Below are 18,061 nucleotides of genomic sequence, written 5' to 3'. Positions count from 1 at the left end.
TCTTAAAGTGATGCTTCCTGACTAAATGGGTTTGTCTTGAGAAAAAAAAAGAAAGAGGAAAGAAAGAAAGTGTTGCAGGTTTGTTGGAAAAAAGCAGCCATGCTGAACTTGTGGGAATGACAGAACGAAGGGCTCTCCCTGTTGATTTGGAACTTTTCTAGAAAAATAGACAAGTAGGAGAATTTGGAGCAGGGACGTAAGAGAGCTTTGGTTCACTTATTGGGTAATGCAGTGTAAGAGTCTGGCATGCAGTGAATATGTGTCAAGAACAAAACCAATTAATGATTTGCAGCCAATATAGTTGAGTAATGTCAGGCATCCAGTGTACGTGAGGAAAATAATCTGTTTCAATTGGTCGGCTTTGGTCCGTTCCATGTTAGAAATAGAAATGAATTGAGAAAAAAATTCCGTCATGTTCTTTGATTCAGTTAGTCCTGGAGAAATGTCTGAGTCAAGGTTCTTCATCACTAAGTGTTAGACCATCATCCTCTGGGCAAAGGAGGGGATAATCACATAGAAGAATGGCTGTTTACTCTCAGCATTCATTTACAGAGCCGATTTTTATAGACTGACTCCAATACCATAAACCACTAACCTGGTTTATGTGCTTCATTTATTAATGCCTGTGCAGATGGTCAGTTTTTACAGCGGGACAACAGGGACACACTCAAATCAGTCAAACCTTTATTTATAGGAAACTTTGTGCATAAATCATTTAAAGTTAGTACCGTAATGCCTCTTGAAATGTATTGTTTATTTCAAAAACTGGGATTCAATGTTTAATCATAGACTTAAAAATATTACATTTGTTTTCTTTTGGCAATTCCTCATTACAAGGATGAGCACAGCAAGATACTGAGCGTTTACTCAGATTATTTTGTGTTTATTGACAAAGCCCTCTCATTTTTTTTTAAATATTGACCATTTTAAAAGGTCTACCGAAATTATTTATGATTATGCTTGTATGGCTAGAAAGAAGGTGCCAAGCACCCAAAAAAGTTGAGTCGAGGGAGGCCAGATAAGAGCAGAGCAGAAAAAAACTCTGCTGCTTGAAAGACTGAAGCTATGTGATTACATTGTTTTTCAGGTGATGTATGAATTTCACACATATTACACTGGAGCTTTCACTGCAACCATTTCAGCCAAACTCTTCACTTTTAGATCTAGAGTCCACCAGGGTGTGAACAAGACACAGAATGCAAATCAACTGAATTTGCATCTATTTAACAATTTTTCTGCATATTTCTGAACAATTTATTTCACAGTCCGTATTACTCAGTCCTCAACGGTTCCTGGCATTTTTGAACTTTTGGCAGAAGGCAACATTTCTGCAGAAAAGAACTTCCTCACACCTTAAGTACATTGTCAGCATTGTTGTGCAGACATCCTCATAACTTCTGCTTCTTATGCAAACATTCCCCAAAGCCTTTTGAGTGTGGACAGCTTCCCAAATGTTCTGGAAAAATCTTTAAGAAAGCCACACAAAAGGTTACAGGTACAGAGATGAGGGTCTATATAAGAGAATATGGGGTACTGGTGTGAAGATTATTGGATAAGAATGTCAGGGCTATCTGCCGATCTCTCAGCTTTGAAGTGCAGCTGGTGAGACCTGCAAAGAGGGCTAGCAGGTAGAATGAGAAAAAAACAGAAATCCGCAACAATTCTTATAACCAACTGTATAACTATATAACTATAACTAATCCATTATAGATTTATCTTAATGGTTGTGGGAGAGTCACCCTCATTGACCTGTTCCACAGTTTTACCACGTCCAGTTTAATCCCAGATGTTCCCCTGCTGCCCTGCTATGATTTTCAGTTTCTTCAGCATTCTTGATTGATTACTAGACAGAAGACTCCCAGGTATGGCTACTGGTTAAGCAGAGATTCTTAGGATGATTCAAGTATCGATGATGTGTACACATTTCTGTCTCAAACAGAAAGTATGTCAATGTTGCATAGTTTGCTTCCACAACCATTCTCATCTTGATCACAGTCTAGTGAAAACCAACCTTCATTAACCAAAGAATGAGAGAACTGTAGAAAATCTTCAGTATGCCTTCACACTGCACTCATGAGTGGAGTAAACCAAAATGAAAGACCTAGCCAGGAAGAAAAAATTAGAGCAAAAAAAAATTCTGTCTCTTAAAATACCATTTATAACCAATAGAATTCCAGTTCGGGTACCCAATTTATCCACAAAGCAAAAATGATTATAAAGTCCATAAACATATTCTCCTAAGTGTCTGCACCTCCTCGTAAGACGTCTCTGCGTGCTTTTTTTTTTTCTTCGAATGTATGCTCTTACATCACTTCCTGTCCTTCTCATTTTGGTTGGCTGCAAGTCTGTACTTTTTTAGCACATAAGGGTACATTTACACTGACGGGTTTGAGTCAAACCAGGGTTCATTCAGTTAGATTGTCTGGTTCATTTGGCATGTTTAAAAGTTCACCTTAACTTTGATGTTGACCAAACAATAAAAAAAACTAAATGTGAATGAATACCAACAACAGAGACCAAAGAGTGACGCACAGGGCATTAAAGGTAGATGAGAAAAATAGTGCTTACAGCCCAACAAGTGTAAATCATGAATATGTTTATTTACATTTACCATTTGTCTACAAGGTAAGAATGCTGTGATGAGGTCTAAGTGTTTCTAGGTGTGTTTTAAGTATCAGATGGTCAATAAATGAGCAGAACCAGCAAGTTTTCTTGTTTGTGCTTCTTTTTCTTTTCTGGTCAGAACTCGTGTTTTGGCAACACTGCCCCCAAGTAGGCAGCTTTTGTTACAAAGCAGTAAAGTTGTTAAAAATTCAAAATGTAACAGTATATTCTCTGCTTATTCAAATCAAAAATTTGAATTGCTGTAGTGGGAAAACTAGCATAAAGAAAAACACTGTGGCTAACATGCAACCAAAAAATAAAAAAAAGTATAATTTTAAGGCTTACCAGCGTTAACCGTTTGGTCCTTCAGAGAGTTCAAGTGAGGTTTTTCCCAGATAAGCAAAACTGTTCAAGTAAAAAAGAAGGTCTGGAACAAACAGCCCTGGTATAAATGCCCCTAAAGAACAGAAATTCAACACAGATTTGATCCTTTCACTAAGCTAAAAAATTTTAAGCTTCTTCATCCAAAAGTCTTCTATGACAACAACATGAAGTAGATTCTAGCAGTCCTTACATCCATTAGTGACCTTTGTTGCCCGCTAGTCTGTATACTTGGCTCAGATCAATATGAAAAGCATGAACTCATGCAATGAATGTCGTAGGTGTCTGCAGTGGAAAACTCTTGTAACTAACTGATTTATTTATCTTATAAAGGAAAGGAAAAACTGATGTGTAAGGCGCCGCTTTATTCTGTTACACCCCAAGAGTGTTCAGCATGTTTCTCCTGGGAAGGCATGTCAGAGTACCAAGATAGTAATTTTAAGACAAAAGCTATCTGTAAAGCAAAAATGACTGTTATCCTAGATATAAACACAGACAGTTTCTTCTCTTCAAAAGACACAGAAGCTGGAGTCAGATAGAGTAACAAAATTATTCTGATGGTCACAATTCTGGCTTTATTTCAATAGGCAGCTTTTACCAAAAGGAAAACACGTTCTCGTCTTTTTTGTGATGCTTTCTTCATATTACAAATGACAAAATTCAATGTTACAACTGTCACAAAAAAAATAATGTTTTCTTAATAGAATAATAAACGGGAATCTAACTTCTTTAGCAGCCCTACAGAGTTGGTCCCCACATACAATGCAGAGAAGGTTCATGGGAACAACCTGTTTCAATAAACCTAAATTTAAAGCAGGACTCCTGGTATTGGCTGACAAATGCAGCTTTTTTCTTTGCAGTCTTCCCATTGGCTCTTTTTTAATGCAAAAAAACTTGTTTAAGCGGTTTTCTTTTTATAGACTTTGTTAACTTGCAGGTTTTTTCTTTAGCAGTTATGTTACTTGCCCAGGATAGCCCTTTTAAGAATATAGCAGAAGCAAAGCGTGTGAGTAAGGCAAGCATCTTGACATAAAGAATGATGCATGTCAAGATGCAGTGGAGAGAATCTGGTTGATTTCAGAATAAAATGTCATTCAGAATCAGATACTACATAAAAAGAATGAAATGTAGCCTATGTATTCTTTTTGTGTGGCCCAGTACCAAGTGACCTGCAGACTGGCACTGGTCTACAACTCAGGTGCTCAGGACTCCAACATGCTGCATGTAATGAACAACTGCCAGAACCCAGAGCAGAAGATAAATCCTCTAAATCCAAAACTGGTCAGTTTGAGCTCATCTTTATGGAAAACGAATAAAAAATTAAAACTCACAAGGGTTGAACAGATATATCCTTTAGTTAATTTGTTGCATTAAATAAAAATAAAAAAACAATCAATGCAAAACTTGAAATTAATGCATTGAATTTAACTGGATCATCATGAGACCGTAAAGTTGCAAAGATCAATCAGATTCTAATTCTAAATGTAAACAAGTTTGGACTGTGTGGTTTTGATAAAGTTTGAAAGACAGATTACAGATAGTTTTTAACTTAAACGTTAACCAACTTTCTGCAGAACAAACTTCTTTTAATCTGAAACTGTGCTGTTTCTGTCTGTTTGTCTCACCTGTATTGGGCCTGGAAATGCTCCTGAACAAAACTGTGTCGACTCCGAGGTTGTTGTGTGCTGGGATTCAAACGGTCTTCGGAAGAACTGGTCCCCTGCAGACAAAACACAGAAAGTAAGTAAACCCACTTGTGAACATGATTTAACACTTCAGGAGCCTAAATATGAAATAAATGACAACAAAAAACAAAAACAAACATCATTATTGGATGCTAGATGATGATTGGATTCAACTTGATCATTATTATGAGCATATTTTGTTCTTGGACCACAGAAGGAAAAATCCTGTTGACGTAATATAGTTAGTTAGATACTAAAACCATTTCAAATAAAATAAGGTTTATATATAAATGAGTAGAAAATAAAAACTAAAAAAATGTCACCAACTAAAAACAGAAAATCAAAAAGTCTACGTTCACATTGCACTTTTAAAAGAAGACCCAACCTTCTCGACAATTCCACACAATTAATTAAGGATTATGGATATAAACACAACTTAAATAAGAAGACAAAACAAGTGAGAAAAAAGAAATCCTAACTTGGAAATCTGGTGCCCAAACCCCAATCCTCAAAGACAGCTGTCCTGCGTTCTTTCAGAAGTCCCTTCCTTTCAGGTGGAACCCACCTGACTCGGGTAATCAACCAGACACCATCCCTCAATAACAGGGCTTGGATGCTCCAGTCGAATATGAAACTGTACTTTCCTCCATCTCCTCTATGAGCTCACCTCTTGTTTTTTTTTTTTTTTTTGTAACCTGAGACGTTTCATGGTTTTTCACACATTCTTGTTGAGGACCCAACTATTAAACGTAAACAATAAAACCTCCCATTACATATTCCAGTTAGACGACTATTAACCAAGTTCAAACCTGGTGAACAAAATCATCACGCAAAGGGTTTCGTCTCAATCAGTCTCTTGGCAAAAATTTGATTTTTTTTTGGGCATGTTTTGAACCGTGATAGCAGATTTAATGACACATCAACTTTGAAGAAGGCTTTTCTTTTGTTAAAACAAAATCCAAGAGCTTCTTCATTTTCTCTGAACAATGAACCACGGCTGGCATCTTCGAAAACGTCCTGAACATATAATGAGGCGAAAATCACAAAGCTAAGGGAATGACTTTTTCTTACAAATGACTTTACCTTGTAAATGTATTGGTCAATTCTTTTGAAAAATCATCAAACTCTTAAGCTGAGCAATGTTACCGGTAATTGTTATTTCCAGTCCATTTTTAATATTCACATCTCAATGCAAGTGGTCTTTCTCCAGCTTAATGGGCTCAAATTTTCATCTCCATACAAAAAAACAATGGAGAAAACCTGCGGACGTTCACAAAGAGGTAACAAACATCACCATGGAAACCTGGCCCTATTCTCATAGTGAACATGAGGGAATAAAAAATATTTATCAACGGCATGGCCTAAAAAATAAAGACAACCAAATGAAGCCACCTGAGATGTTCAAGGCTTTTACTCATCTGGAAAGCGTCTGTTTGGATGAACATTTCTTATCCAGTACATTCAAGTCTTAGTTGTAAAGCATAGGTGGAGCTTGCAAACAAAAGAGACATTCATTAAGCTGTATAAACTCCACAACAAATAATGGAGTTTTTGTTCTCAGTTACACGTTAATTCATACCAGCAAGGGAAGCCATTTAGTGCTGCTAAAAACTTTTTTCCCATCAGGTATTGGTGACTGCTTGTTCCCAACTATTAATGCAAATCAGACCTATCTGAAAGATATTCATTTGAAATTTGGACCAATCACTACAGCTATTCAGCAAATGGGTTAAAGATTTATTTCACGGCATACGCAGGCAAGTACACACCAATGAAGAATAAATTTTCTTACAAAAGTGTGAAAGTTGGGAGATAGATCTGGGCGACTAATAAATGTAATCGATTAATCCGAATTTTTTCCTCTGTGAAAAAAATGAACCAAGACCCCCTAGAAAAAGGAGCCCGAGAGCGGACCACATACAGCTTTGGTGTATTCAGACTGAAAATGTGTTATGAATTATCCGGCAAAATGAACTCTGGTTGACTTTAAGCAAACCAAATGTGTCAAGTATGAATATATAAACCAAAATGCTTTTTTCAAACTAACTTCATTTTCAAATCAGAAGCAATACAGTTCTGTAAGTTAGTCAGTACAGTAATAGTATTTCAAGCCATCACTGTCACAAAACAGGCAGATGGCTGGTACTAACTGCAGCTGTTTTTATTAGCACAGCTAAAAGTCCACAAAGCTAAATCAGGGTCAGGCAGGCAGGGGACAATAATGAGCATGGGAGCAGACAAGAAACAAGAGTCCCATAGTCAGGATCCAGGGGACATTCGGGGCAGGCGGTAGTCAAACAGAATTAGAGACAACACAGGGTCAAAAAATCAGAAGATCAGGTCTGGATATAACGCTCGCTAATGCAGGCAAAATGAAACAAACAATACTTCACACTTAGTAAGGCTCAATGCAGTGCTTAAGTGCACTGTGAGTGATTGCAAATGAGTGAGTGCGGCATCCAGAAACTGTGCGCCGTGGTTGCTGGGAGATGAAGTGCACTCAGAACTCTGGAGACTGTTATTTTATTCTCTAGTCACTTTATTCTCTCCTCATTTTTTTACTTTATTTTTTATACTATTTATATTTAGGCCTGTTCTATTTATAGTTTGTTTATTGTGCAATTTGAAGGTGTCTCCCCGTTTAACTGAATCAAATCAAATCAAACTTTATTTATAAAATAGCGCTTCTCATGCACTTTGTGCAGCTCGAAGCGCTTTAACACTAAAAACAGTAAACACACAACATTACAATAAAAACCCCAACCCACCCTTCACCCTTCCCACTCCCCTCCATTAAACCACATGAACCATGGCTCCCACGTACAATGAAATATGACTATGTAACTGTAAAAGAATAAATAAATAAATAAATAAATAAATAAATAAATAAATAAATAAATAAATAAATAAATAAATAAATAAATAAATAAATAAATAAATAAATAAATAAACAAACAAACAAACAAACAAACAAACAAACAAACAAACAAACAAACAAGTATGGCTTGGCTCTGCTGTGAGGAAACAGTATCTGGGAATCCTTTCATACCAGGAGCCAGCCTGGCCACCGGAACATCGCCACAGTGCCCACCCAGACCGGGACAACACCGGGGTCCCCCTCACAGCCAAAAGCTGTAAAATTAGACCCCAGCCGCCCCAGCAAGGGCAACAACTGCAGCAACAACCGCTGACCAAGCCGGCAATCCCTGGAGGAAAAGATCCCCTCAAGAAACACTGGGGCTAAAATCATAAGATGCTAAAATTAAAAACATAAAAAAGAAAGAAAAAAAAAAAAAAAAAAAAACATAAAATTGAAAATAAGATGCGTAAAATTAAAATAAATACATAAAATAGCCTATACTAAAACTAATAGAATAAATTAGCAGTTAAAATCAACTAAAAGCTAAATTAAAAAGGTGGGTCTTGAGCCTCTTCTTAAAAACCTCTACTGTCTCTGAGGCTCTCCGGAAGGCCGTTCCACAGGCGAGGACCATAATGGCAGAACGAAGCCTCACCATAAGTTTTGGTCCTCACCTTGGGAACAACTAAGAGGCCAGCACTGGAAGACCTCAAGGTCCGCGAGGGCTCATATTTTAAAAGAATATCATTTAAATAAGAAGGCCCAAGACCATAAAAACATTTATAAACCATTAAAAGAATCTTAAAATCAATCCTGAAACGCACAGGGAGCCAATGCAGCGATTTTAAAACCGGTGTAATGTGTTCTCGCCCTCTGGTCCTCGTCAGAACTCGTGCCGCTGAGTTCTGTAGAAGTTGTAAGTTTGAAAGAGACTTTTTGGGTAAACCAGAGAGCAGGGCATTACAATAATCTAAACCAGTGTTTTTCAACCTTTTCTGAGCCACGGCACACTTTAACCTTAAAAAAAATCCCGCGGCACACCAGCATCCAAAAATTTAAAAAAAGGAGAAACTCATAGTCTGTATTGATCTACAGCCCCTCCGCAATCTCACATGCATTTTTGAGATAATTGTTGCAGAAAAAGCTGGAAACTGCAGCTGTTTTTTCTAAAAGATGCAATAAAAGATAAGTTAGAAGATTTAAAAACAGTTTGATGTGTGTTCGTTGGTTTCAAGACGTTTAACAACAGATCTCCGTATGCGCTGTCACTCTCACAACCCAATGCATCATGGGAGATGTAGTGCATAAAACGGCCGGAGATTGCTTTTCGGAGCTTCATTGTTTTGTTCTCTTGTTCCACGGTCTGATACCGGATTCTGTGGAAAGCTACACCGCTAAAGACGAGCTTTAGCTGCTATTTTTTTTTAGAATTGAGCGACTTTACGAGCTAAATCGGAACAAGGAAGTGAAGACTTTAACCACTTCTGATTGGTCAGACTGATGACATGTGATTAAGTCTTCAAGAATGATTGGTGGAGACAGTTAAAGGAACGGGACGTTTCCAAAATACAGCCGAAGGTGCAGCTGAATCGCGGTACCTTATCAAAATGTCTTTAATAAAATAAAATAAACGCAAAGAAAAAGTATTTTATGATCTTTTATATTCCTAACTCCTCAGTGTTTTATCAGGGCCTGTTTGGATGAACAGAGAGCTGAAATCATGGAGATGGAAAATGTTTTTAGATCAGTTAATGAGGGCAATTTCCCACGGCACACTTGACCATCTCTCACGGCACACTAGTGTACACTGGTTGAAAAACACTGATCTAAACGACTGAAAATAAAAGCATGCATTAGTACTGAAGATGAAGAGAAAACGCAATTTCAATTTCTATGTATGTGTCAACATTGTAGATCTTGACAAATAAAGTTACTTGACTTGACTTACTTGACTTACTGTTCCCACTGGTGACCTGAGGGGGAGACAGAGCTCTGACTTCTGACAATCACACCATTTAGAGTTTTTTTTTTTTCCGTAATCGGTGATCAGTTCCCAAAACCCAACATAACTACACGATTTAACTGCACAGTAAGGTTACTCCCTCCTTGCACTGCAGATCTAAACAATACAAGAGGTCTGAGATAAAAAGCCTTGTGTGCTTAGTGACGCCAGTATCCAAAGAACAAAGAATACCACCTTAACATTGTTAAAGCTCCTCAAATTGTCTTCCAAAAATAGATGTGGGGGGGCCTGCCACAGCAGCAGCAGAAGCTTTCAGAGGAATAAAACGGTTCAACTGTTAGGTTGGGTAGTTTGTTGAAAAAGCCTTGACTGCCAAAAGATTTAAGACACATTAAAGTGCTGCTCCCAGCTCCTGACAAAATAATTTTTTTTTTTTTAGGATTCACACATCAGCACCGACCTCAGAACACATTATAATGCAGGCTACAGTATTAAGGTGGATTTGTTTTATTTTTAATAAAGGTGGTAGACTTAAATCTTATTTTAAATAAACTGTTATAAAAAGACAGTAAAAAGCAAGTTCAGACCATTAATTTAAATTAATGTTGCACACAAGTGAAAAACTGTTGAAAATGTGGCTTTCACACTGGACCTCATCCTGGAATTGTGGAAATGAATAGACTTATTTCTAATTTTTTGGAAAGGGTGTGTAAATGGACTCAATATTATCTTTTTATAATTTCTTTTATTACAATAATTCATTAGCTAATTGCAATCTCCAAATACATATAATAATAATAATGTGTTGTAAAATGTATAAGGTGTTGTAAATGGTGTGTTATAAACAAAAATGACAACTAAAAGAAAAGCTTTTCTTGAATAAGTTCACTGCTGCTTAATACATTCCAATACTACAACTGCCATCTGTCGTTCTTAAGGAACCATGCAAAGTTTTCTTGTCACAATATTGGATTTTGTCTTATGTAAGCTTTTTTCAGGTTTTGTCCTTTTGAGTCCACTAACATTTGCAGCTAAATTCTGCACGATCATCACCTTTTTAAGGCGTACCACCTCATCACCCCCCCCCCCCCCCCCCCCCCCGTGCCATCTTTTTACTTGCTGGAAGAAGTGAAATTTCTCCCTAGCGATCCACAGACTCCAAACCTTGACATGAAAACATATGTTGCCAACAAAGCCAGCTGATTCCTCATAGCGCGCAGTCATGTGCAACGTTTCTGAAGATCTTTGCAGAGCAGCAGGGAGTGAGTGGGAGTCTGGATTAATGTGAGTGGTCTTTTCTAAAAAAGCGTGTATGTGTGCTTCAACAGAGCAAAAATCTGAAAGCATTCTGACAGCAACTTAAAAGAGTTTGGGGTTTGTGTTAAAGGACACGTTGGTTTTGCTTCAAACCATGAAATGCTTTGGCCTGGAGGCAAAGAAAGTGAGCTTCAACAGGAGCTGGAGAGGATTTCATCAGGAGGAGGAAACAATGAGATCACCAGCAGAAAAAAACAAAAAAAAACAATATCAGTGTGTTTGAAATGTCCCAGGTTGACGACTGAAAGAGAAGTATTGCCAGCATTCATCAAAACAACAGGAAAAAAAAGATTTTTTTGTGTTCCTCAATCAGCAGATAAAACATTTTTAACACAAACAAATATATACAAAAAAAGAATGTCAAAAAAATGACAGGTAAAGAACATTTTGTGTTTTCTAAATAAAGTTTTATTGCAGTTTTATTGCAAAGAAAAAAAGGCGAGTAACCAGCATTTAAGCGCCATTTGATTTTTAAATATTAGTTTTCTCAAAGAGGTATTGTGATGTATTGTCTGCGTATACAGTATATGCTACGACTGACAGTCAGAACACAACCAGTCCAACCACTTGTGGGTGACTTTCTCTGCAACAGCAGAGAAGAATTTGAGATATTTGAGATATGTATCAGTTTATTGCATGTTCCAATGTTTTGCAGGCAGAGGGTCCATAACTCAGCAGAGGAGCATCACAACACCTTCATGGTGTTAAAGTTTATTTAAAGTCTCATTAGTGCTCACACATTGGTGTGTAAAATGTTTTCTTCACATTTAACACATCTCCCCTGGGGGAACAGTGAGCTGCAGTAACAGCCGCCACACTCGGGAATCATTTGGTGGTTTAACCCCCTAATCCAACCCCATGGCTAAGTGCCTTTTTTTTTAAGAGTCTTTGGTATGACTCAAAATTTGATTAATGATTAGAACTTACAATCTTCCAGTTTCAGGGCGAACACTCTACCACAAGCCCACTGAGTTGGTCTGGTGTCCCCTTGTGGGGAGTAGTTTACCACAAACCTAATTTAAGTCAGAAACAGGCTAGCAGCATTAATGGACATTTTCATCTGGACAGAAATTAGAAGACTGAAGAAACTAACATAAACATGAACTTAGATTTTATAGCTTCATATAATCTCCAAAAGCAAAAAAAACCTTTAGTATAAAAGTTTAGATGTATAAGGTTGATTCAATTAATTAGCTCAGACTGCAAAAAGATTTTACACACTTAACATGCTCACCTTTACCGTCAGAAACAACTCCAATGTTTTCAAACAGTCAAACATTCACGTTTTCATGCACATATTCACACAAAATCCAATAACCCTAGACTGATTCTTTTTCATTTGTTTTAGTTTCCCCTCTCTGCTTCGATACAAGTTGTTTTTGTTATTGCGTTCACTGAAAACCAGGACAGACTGAAATGAAATAGCCTTCAGTTTGTCATCAAAAGGCAAGAGTGAAATCTTTTACTGTTTTTCCAAGGTGCAGGTCCAAAAAAAAGACAAATGCAACACAAATTAAGAGTGAAAGTCACTCCAGCTATTCTTATCTTTTAGTGTCACATATAAAGCATGACCCTGAAGTTACAAATTGAAAAAAAAACATAATTGTAAAGTATGTAAATACTTTCTGAAGAAACAAAATGCTGCTGAAGATATAAACGCTAGTTTGACTCACTGCCCAACAACTTTCCATATCAATTTGGTTTAAGATTTAAATTTGATAAACTTTTGCTTTTAGTGTTTATCAATTATTTGTCAAATTATCTTTCTACATCTAAATGTATGAATCTTGGCCTTTATATGACCAGTGATTGAAACTGAACAACGATGTAACTTACATTTAGAAATGTTAACATCTTGCTTTGTATAAATTCAAAAAGCAAAGCCTTTTGACCTAAAATTTACAATAAATGACATAAATCCATCCATTCATCCATCCATCCATCCAGCTTCAGAACCCTCTGATTACCTTTCGGGGTCAAGGGGCTTGTAAAGTCAACCCAGCTACTGTTGAGCAAAGGCAGGTTACAGCCTGAACAGGTTTATTACAGGAAATGGTTTAAAAATATATATTTGATTTATGAAAGACCTGTAGCAACACAACATGTAAACTCATCTTGAAGAGAAATTGATGGATCTGCGTCTTGCAGTCAAGTGTGATGGAGATGACTTCAGAATTAGAACCTCCAAGTAGCTGTGGCTTTAAACTCATGAATGGGTGCAATGAACATGTAAAAATGGAAAAAAATAACTTCTTAACAAATGAATTCCTTTTTTAATTTTATCCGATTTGAGCACCAACAAAAAAGCAAAAACCAAGTCAAATTTTACTTTTTAAAAAACGAAAAATAACTCTTTAACCTTTCAGACACGAGTATTGAGTATAAGAGGTACATAAAGAATTATTACAGTAAGTTTTTAAGTATTTGAAAACAACAACATCAAAGAATTCATGCATGCATGTGGCACATATGAAGATTTTAGTGTTTAGCAGGCATTTGGACAAATTAGTCTTTGTGTTAGATTCTTGGTTTTGTTTGTATCATTAAACTTAAACCAAAGAAAAAAAAATCCTTTGGTTGGTGGAGAAAAAAAAGAGGGAAAAAAAATCACAATGACCTACAAACAAGGGGTTATGTATCTATTTATGTAAGAGTTAAATATGTCTTATTAAAAATATAAAGCAATAATAAAATTATTTAAAAAAAATTAATACAAAAAATGCAACATTTGATGCCATGTCCACACAATGTATTGATAAAGAATTTTAAATTAATTAATAAATCAGCTACCATCTTCTCTTTTGCTTATTTCATGTTTTTGTAAATGTTTTTATTATATTTATTTCTCATTTGAATTCACGCTGGTGACATATCGGTTATTAAGCATCAGACTTTTCTTTTGTACTTATAGATGCATAAAAAAAGCAAAAATAACCAAAAGATTTTGGGGGGAGGGCAAACCAAACCCCAGACAGAGAGAGGGGAGACGGCCGGCCTGAAAGAGCAGGAATGAAAGAAATGCCGTCCGTCTGCATGGTCAACCAGCTGAGTCACCTCTATTCTTTCAGGTCTGGGCAGCTGCTAATTCAACCCATTCAGGGCTGGCTTATGCTAACAAGGCAAACAGAGAGATAACGGTGCAAACCGCAGGCATTTTAACCCTTCCTCCTCTATTTTCCTTCGGCTATCATGACTCCCTTGACTCCCCTCCAGAAAAAAATGAACAGACGTGGCTGAGGTTTCTTTCAACGTCGGCTGCCCTTTCTTTATTGCTGCGGCTGTCCACGCCGAGAGGGGTTTCAAGCCATCTTTCTCTGATCTCAGACCTGTCCCCTGAGGGTTCTGGAGGTACTCACTCACCTCAGGCAGAGGCACAACAGCAGTGTAAGAGACTCGCTTCTCTCTGGCTGTTACTATGGTGATGCCAGGAGAGCCAAAACAACGGCTGCGCAGAAAAAAAAAAATTCAGCCTGAGACAAGAGCTGGCGACAGAGCTCTGACAGACAAATCTGGCTTGTGTGTCTGTGTGTGTGTCTAATCTGAGCACTGGAAATGGCTATTTCTCAGTCAGCACTGATTCAGAGAAATGGAGGCTTCGATGTCACATGCCAACATGAAGCTGAGCTGATTATCTCACGAATAACAGAAACATGAACTCAAACTTAAGAAAAAAAAACATTTAAAAGACCCTCTTCATTGGAAAATGTGTTTTTAAGATGCTCTTATACCATTTTTGTCACGGAGGAAGATATATAAAGAAAATTAAGCTTAAAATTGTTTTTCCGAGTATATCTTTATTCAAATCGTTGTGAATCAGGAGCAGATGAAAAACTGCAGTTTGAAAAAGCCTGCAGCAGCGACATAGGTGCTACAGTTAGCGGGCCACAAACTTTTATAACAGATCGAAAGATGATGGGAGTGGGACTTCAACTGAAAAACCTTAACTAATTACTCCAACTACACTCTCCTCCAACAAGCAACGAAAAAAAACAGAAATGTTTGTTTGCTTTTCGATTTCTTTCAAATATTTCAGCTAAATAACAGTAAATCTTATCCTCCATTATAAGCATTCATATCTCATTTAAAATGTTCTGACAGTTCAACTCCCAAAGACAGATTGTGTTGTTGAAGCTGTGATGAATAAGTAATGAATCAGCTTTTGTTGCTCCACTTTTACCACACGTCACTGAATTGTTTACCCATGATTCCTAAAAAATGCTGAGTCCATAAATTAAGAAGGGGGAATTACAAATGTTTTTAATGTGGTTTGGACTTTACTTTAATATGAATTGGACATAGACTGCTGTAGATTTTGCAAAATAAACCCCAGAAAAACCAAGTTTTGCAGATTAGATAAAGCTTATGTTATATATTTATATATAAATCAATGTTCATATATAATGTACCCGGGATGGCTTATTGGTAAGATTTGGTCATTTCCCCTCTGTCAGGCATCATAGCTGATAATAGACATCACCAAACTGACCACACAATCATCAGCTAGCAAATTATTTGAAATTTTATTTCAATTCCAAGTTAGATTTATTTTTATTTTCTTTTTCAATTGATTTTGTAAAGTGCGTACGCAATTTATAGGCTGGATTTTGAGGGAAATTAAATCTTTTTTTTTTTCCTACCAAGTTCAGAACGATGATATAATGATAGTCGGGTGACAGAAACAGGTCAGACTCCATCGCAGTGACAAGTCCTGTTGAAAAAGCCCTTGGGCACCAAGGATACACTGGAATATATGTTGAGGGAAAACTGAATAAACCTGCATGCAAGGCTTATTTTATTTGGATTGTACCAATTTAAAGCTCATCCATGTGCCTATTTTGCTTCAATTAGAAGACCAGCAAACACTGATCACCCTGCAGCAAATGTGGTAACAGCTGTTCTCACTTAAAAGATGCAGACTTGATTGTTTTTTTCCATTAAACTATTTCATCTATTGTTTAGGGAAAAAAATAAAATAAGTTTGTTTATAAAATACTTTGTCATTTTATAGATTTAAAAAAAGGCCTAGTTTAATTTTTATCTCCAGCTATGTGAAAACTGATTTAGTGACCAAACAAAATGCAATTTGTCATAAAATTACAATAAAATAATTTAAGAGATATTTTTTAAAATTTAAATAAATTAAAATCATGAATTCTCTGAAAGTCTACAATGATAGTGCAGTCCTTATAACTGACACCACAAAATATTTGCAGAGGATCTTGATTTGATAATTCCACTAACATTTCAATCAGCTCAGTAAAACTATGGGGCAACCAATTACAAAATAACCTGTCCTTGTTTAATTACAAGATGAGTGGCACGTGAGCTGCACTGCACTCTTTTCACATTTCCCATTAAACCAACCCGATGGAATTTGCAGCTGTTTTAGCAACTAGACAGAACACTAAACGTTTGAAACTGTTGAATGAAGAAATAAAACAAACAAAAACAAAACATCATTCCACAAATATGAATTGTATTCAAAAAATGTTTGTCCTGCTTCCTCTTTGCCCGTCAGGTTCACCCCCACAGGCAAATGATCCGCCTCCATCCGACCCTCCTTTGCTTTCTCCTCACTCATAGATACCATCATACTTATCCATAAACGTCCTCTTTAGGTCTCTTTCCTGATCAAACAAAATCCCTGTCCCTTCAAATATGTCCAAACCATCTCAATCTGCTTCCCTGCATATATTTCCAAAACAGCAAACATGAGATATCAGTCTGATGTTTTCCCTCCTGATTCTATCCACCATCATCACTCCCAAAGACAACCTCAACATCTTCAGTTTTGCTTCCTGTATCTTCTTCAGACCAGGGGTGTCCAATGCCAGGCCTCAAGGGCCGGTGTCTTACATGTTTTTCAACCAACCTGCCATTGTAGCTCATTGGCTAAACACACCTGATCCAGGTAATCAACAAGATAAGGCATGGTCTCTGGAAAACCTGCAAGACCTGCAAGTCTAAACCAACAACACTGCTGCTCACATCACAAGTCTTCTACACTTTTTCTTTTATTCTTCATTCTTTCATGTTGTCATACTTAACACCTGAAACCTTCTTCCACCGGTTTTAACTTGCTTACACACGTCTCTTCACCTTTTCTCCAAACTCTGTTGCTCTGGACTGTTGATCCCACTTAAAGTCCTCCACTTTCTTCACCTCTGCACCCTCATTGTTCCTCTGGAGTCCCTCTCATTTACACACAGATACTCTGTCTTGCTGACCTTCATTGGTCCAAACCTCTTGGTCCACAGAGACTCCTGTCTAACCTCATCTGTCAATCTGTCCATCACCGCTGATCCGATAAGTCCAGTCCCACCTCCACTTAAACTCTTGTCACACCCACACCACATCTCACCACTGTCTTCCAGCGCTCACATTTCCTGAAACACTCCAGCATAATTCTCTGCTGCTCTTGACTTCCTCATACAAACCTCAGCTCCTCTCTCTGCAGCAGAATATAAGAAAAAGGAATTGACAAAACGCTGACAGGAAAAAGATTCTCATGGTGAGAAAATCAAGAAAATTCCCCCCTAATAAATGACAGTCATAATGCTAAAATGTCCTTGACCAAAAAAAACAAACAAAGTGAGACTCCTGCAGTAAAACCACGCCACAATATTCTTAATGAGAGCAATAAACACGACTGAAACGTTTTCAAATCATCTCAAAAAGTTAATGAAAATGAATGTTGAAACCTGCACTTGAAATCTGACATTGGAAATATAATTTTAACATAAGTTCAACAAGAAGCAGTGGTGACATTTCAACATTCACTTAGTATCTGCCAGCAGCAGCTAATGTTGACCGGAAGAATTGGAAGGCTTACCATTGACTGAGAAGCGTCTTCACTGGGCGGTTCTAGCGTCATAAGCACCCAGATTAGCCATTTCTAAACTCCCCAAAGTATTTGGTGTTACCAGAAAAGCCCTTCACACTTCGGAAGGATTATAATTTGCTCCTGTAAATACCTCTCAATGCTAGACACTGAGGGCTAAACACCAACCAGTGGCTGTCTTAGGGTAGATGGAGAATGAACCAAAATCTAAATCCTGTGGCCTGAGTCCAACACAATAGAGAGCAGGCAAGGTCATCACTGTACGGCTTGATGGCGTTTAAGGATTTACACAATTTTCACTTAAAAAACTGTCTCCTAAAAACACGCAATTGACCATCTGTGAGACGTGGAAAAGTGCGGAGGGCGTGGAATGGCCAGGAGGGCAAACATGCTGCGGTTTCATGAACATA

At 37.3% G+C, this 18,061-nt stretch overlaps 1 protein-coding gene across 1 annotated transcript in view; it reads right to left on the bottom strand.

Moving 5' to 3' along the window:
- Positions 1-18,061, bottom strand: part of usp43 (ubiquitin specific peptidase 43) — a 123,829-nt gene that overhangs the window by 83,441 nt on the left and 22,327 nt on the right. Inside the window, exon 3 of the mRNA XM_011473836.3 lies at positions 4,611-4,705. Within this exon, the coding sequence (XP_011472138.1) occupies positions 4,611-4,705 (95 nt within the window). The remainder of the gene's footprint in view (positions 1-4,610; positions 4,706-18,061) is intronic.

This window comes from Oryzias latipes, chromosome 1, assembly GCF_002234675.1.
Source record: "Oryzias latipes chromosome 1, ASM223467v1".
NCBI classification, from domain to species: Eukaryota; Metazoa; Chordata; class Actinopteri; order Beloniformes; family Adrianichthyidae; genus Oryzias; species Oryzias latipes.
The sequence above is the reverse complement of the archived record's forward strand: the minus strand, read 5'-3'. Positions and strand labels throughout refer to the sequence as shown.